The 4,072-nt window shown below is 43.9% G+C and overlaps 1 protein-coding gene across 1 annotated transcript; it reads left to right on the forward strand.

Moving 5' to 3' along the window:
* Nucleotides 1-236: 236 nt before the first annotated feature.
* Nucleotides 237-1,244, forward strand: LOC114312827 (uncharacterized). The gene is made up of 2 exons (XM_082921098.1): nucleotides 237-449; nucleotides 677-1,244. The coding sequence occupies exons 1-2, from the start codon at nucleotides 339-341 to the stop codon at nucleotides 1,079-1,081; spliced, it is 516 nt and encodes a 171-aa protein (XP_082777224.1). The 5' UTR covers nucleotides 237-338; the 3' UTR covers nucleotides 1,082-1,244.
* Nucleotides 1,245-4,072: the final 2,828 nt, after the last annotated feature.

The following is a 4,072-nucleotide window of genomic DNA, read 5'->3' on the forward strand; positions in this document are numbered from 1 at the left end:
CTTTCATCCTGACACATCTGATGCCGCCCCTGACCGGTGTTTGTAGAGCTAAGGAGGTGAGAGCTCCCGCCGCGAGAGAGGGGCCTAGAGCGACTTGAGCGAGCAGGGCTCGTGGTAGAGGGGTTACCCTGGTGGGGTAGAGTACCGGTTGGCCGAAGTTGCCTACTGCACTCATATGTTGGCAGTATACTAGGAAGGCATACCAGATCCTTATTGAGCCTGCAGCAGCTGGGCATAGATACTTCAGAACTCACAACGCACCTCCGGTATGTACCACATTTTTTTAGCTTTCCGTTTTCTTTCTGATATTTGTTCTTTCCAGACATTAATCATTTCCAATGCATTTGCAGGCACCCCCATGGTACACTGAAGGCCTGCTCGAGCTACTGGATTCGTTCGAGGGCATGATATTGAGGAGGGAGGCACTGCTCAGTTTCCATGGCATTCAGGTAATTTTTTCAGTTTTACATTCTAGTCATCAAATTTCCACTGACACACTGAAACTGACATCTCAACTGAGAACTTTCCCACACTGCACTGATACACTGCATTTGAAATACTGCACTTCCATACTGTATTCATATATTGTATCTAACTTCTGCATATGCTCATTCTGCATACCATGCTTGCATCTGATACACATACTATGGCTGACATATGACGACTATCTTTTCAGGTCCCATCGATGCCGATGGCACCAGCGGCAGCTGCAGTACCTGCACCAGTAGTTCCTCCTCCATCAGCAAGGAGAGGGAGACAAATTTCAACACGCGGCCGAGGCAGAGCTAGGGGCACCCGAGCCGAGAGAGGCCCTTCAAAGCCCATTCTGAATGATTATGATGTTGAGACGAGTGACTCTGAGGAGGTAGCGAGTCAGCATTCAGATTCATTTGAGAGTGAAGGTGATGATGCTAGTTCAGGTTCCGGGAGTGGAGACGATGCCGAGGCGAGCTCCGAGGTGAAGAGCGGAGATGGCTCCAATTCAGACTCTGGTTCTGATTCAGATAGCGGTGCCAATGGAGACAGTGCCACAGAGTCCTCTCCTCCGAGGAAGAGGACGAAGAGGGCTTCTCAAGCCTGAGGTGACCAGTGCTATTTTTTTTGTAGTTTTGCTTAGTTTCTTTTGTTTTATGGTTTTGGCACATTGTATAGCCTTAGACAGGTTTTATTTGCTTTAAAAACTTGTACTACATTTTTGTAAAAACAACCATGATCGGAATGAAAACCACATTTTTTTGAAAAAAGTGTTATATTTTGCATTATGAGCACCGCATTGCATGAAAATGAGATTGAATTTGATAATGAAACTGAACACTGTATTGGCACAACTTTCTTAATCGGGTAATGAGCCGACCAACTATTGAAATAAAAAGAAAAATACAACTCGATAAATAAAACGACTATAACTTGATAAACAAAAACAACACAAATACAACTCGATAAGCAAAACAAAACAAATAGAACTCAACAAACTAGCTAAAGCCCAAAAAGACTTAAAACAAGACTCTAAAACACACAGAGAGCAGAATAAAACACATGCTTCTCGCAATGTTCAGCACAAAGAAGAGCAATAGGTTAGTGTGAGAGACTACCAGCCATGAGTGGTGGTTGCCGGCCAAGTGAGGTGGCCCCTCTGCCGGCCATGAATGAGCCTTGCTGGCCATCGATGTACAGGACCTCCAAATTGTTGACACCTGGTTTCCACTCACTGTCTTATCTTCTAGAAAATGTTGAACTACGTAGTTTCTTCATTTCAACTGCAAATTCTTCACAAATGGAGCCGTTTTTTGCCGTAAAACTCTCGGAGTGGATTGCAACTTTAGATGGCTTGGAAAAGGTGAATTTTTAGGGTTTCGACATAAATACACTTTTCCCCCTGAGTCGTTCTCTGCTTTGTTTTCCGTTCCTTCATGTCGCGGCTAGATGTTGGAACCTGATTACACACGTCTTTAGCTTTGGGGGATAAGAGATATGCCCGACAATCGAAGAATTTCAAGTATTAATGGAATCCCGACATGCTAAGGAAATCTTGCCTCAGCCCGTTTCGGCCACATCCAAGCTTTGGGATGGATGTGTGGGCTCACTCTACATGAGGCCCGATCCTTGGTTCGCAACGATGAGCTAGATATTCCCAGAATGATCCATCGATTTTCTGAGGTCGGCGACCAAGGTAATCTTCTTTGGCGCGATTTTTGGCAACACGCCCTTTGTTTGTGTATTTTAGCTCATTTCCTTCTTGCCTCTAGTTTTGGAGGGTCGAGTACTTGATTGGTAGAAGTAGCCCAAGGTTTGAAAAAGGGCAAGAGTTGCATTGGCTTGGTGCTACCCGAGACTTCAATGGGCTTAGACGTCTTCCACCGGCGAGAGACAAACAAATTTGCAGGAAGTCCACTACTTCTTCAGGCAATGTTTCCCACATTTTCTAATATGTGTTTCTCACATCACTCGGCACTCATGCTCTTTTTTTTTCCTCTCAAAGGGATTTTCTCACTTTTCTCTCAACATACATCTCTCTATTCTTTAATCTCTCTTTTCTTTCATTCCTCCCCAGGTGTGGCTCATGGACAGGCTGAAAGTAGTGGATGCATGGCCTAAATACTCAGCACAGGGCTATTTCTTTCACCATCGCGTAGTGAATTTCCTAAATGAAGGGTGGTGGTGCCACTGGATGTGCAACAGGTCTGCTACTAACATTGTTTGGTGCTGCCACTGGCTTAATCTAGGCAAGTCTGATCACGTCCAAACTGATGTCGGAACCGGAAAGGGAAGTAGAATACACAGTGTGTCAGGTACCCCACTGCTTGGAGGACGAGAGAGCTTCTGGCCCCTGTCCCTAGTTTCAACTGCGCCCTTTCTGGCGAATGCTTGACTTGGCTTGAAGATGAGGCACAAATCGGGCCCACTTTAGCATCAGAAGCTTCCACGAACACAAGCAAAGGACGCAGGAACACCTAACTCATCTACGCCCCTAGTTTATTGCTTTAATCTTTACTTTTCAAGTTTTTGTGATGTAATAAAAACATCTTTGATTTGTATCAAGAATTGGAGAACTTTGTATTGAAATCAATGAAATTAAAGTTGTGAGCACTGAGAATTTTCCTTTTGGTCCAAAAACAGTCTAAATTGTAAAAGGGAAAATTTGAACAAAAATCAACTTTTATCAAAACTTTTCAAAATCATTTTCGAAAAGGATCACGACTTGACACACATGGAATCTATCCTCGAGATGTACAACTCCGAATCCAAAAATGAAAAATTGCCCCTTGTCTGAATAGCACTGCTCAGCATTGTAACCAGCTCTCAGAATAAAGATCACAACTGAACTTTCAGATAAAGAACAAACGAAGATAATCTGATCGAACGCATGGACAGGACAGTTGAGTTAGAGGTGTTTACAGTCGAACATCAGAATGAAATTGCCAATGTATCCTGAAGATGGAAATCAGGTCTTACGTAGTTCGGTTCGAGTTCACTCGAGTATTAACGCTCTCCTTTTGCGCTCTAATTTTTACCAAGGCCACCCTTCCGAGTTTTCAACCTTGCGAGCTCAGTTTTTCTTTATTTCTAATTTTTTTGTGCTCTAACTTTTGCCTAGGTCACCCTTCTGGGTTTTCGGCCCAACGAGCCTCTCAGGGATAGGATTTCTTCAATTTTCCCATTTTGATTGGTTAGGAAAATTCTAGGCCATCCAGGTCCATGAGAATAATAGCTCCACCTGACCAGATAGTTTTGATGATGTAAGGACCAGTCCAATTAGGTCTGAACTTGCCCCTAGGGTCATGGATGGGAACTCGGTTGTCTTTCAGCACCAAATCCCCTTCTTTGAGATTCTGGGACTTAACTTTCTTGTTAAAAGCCCTGGTAATCCTACGTTGATAACCCTGAATATGGTACAATGCTTTCAGGCTTCTCTCATCAAACAGCATCAGTTCTTCGAACCTGCTCTGTTGCCAGTCCGCCTCTACTATTTGACACTCAACTATAACTCGCAGCGACGAGACTTCTATTTTGATTGGCAGAACAGCCTCCATTTCGTAGACAAAAGAATAAGGAGTTACCCCTGTAGACGCCT

Source organism: Camellia sinensis, chromosome 3, assembly GCF_055761805.1.
Source record: "Camellia sinensis isolate YWXY chromosome 3, ASM5576180v1, whole genome shotgun sequence".
NCBI lineage: Eukaryota > Viridiplantae > Streptophyta > Magnoliopsida > Ericales > Theaceae > Camellia > Camellia sinensis.

Coding starts and splice junctions, on each gene's coding strand:
- LOC114312827 (XM_082921098.1), top strand. CDS start 339: ATGCATTTGCAGGCACCCCCATGGTACACTGAAGGCCTGCTCGAGCTA. Junction 450..676: donor TCAGTTTCCATGGCATTCAG/GTAATTTTTTCA, acceptor CTATCTTTTCAG/GTCCCATCGATGCCGATGGC.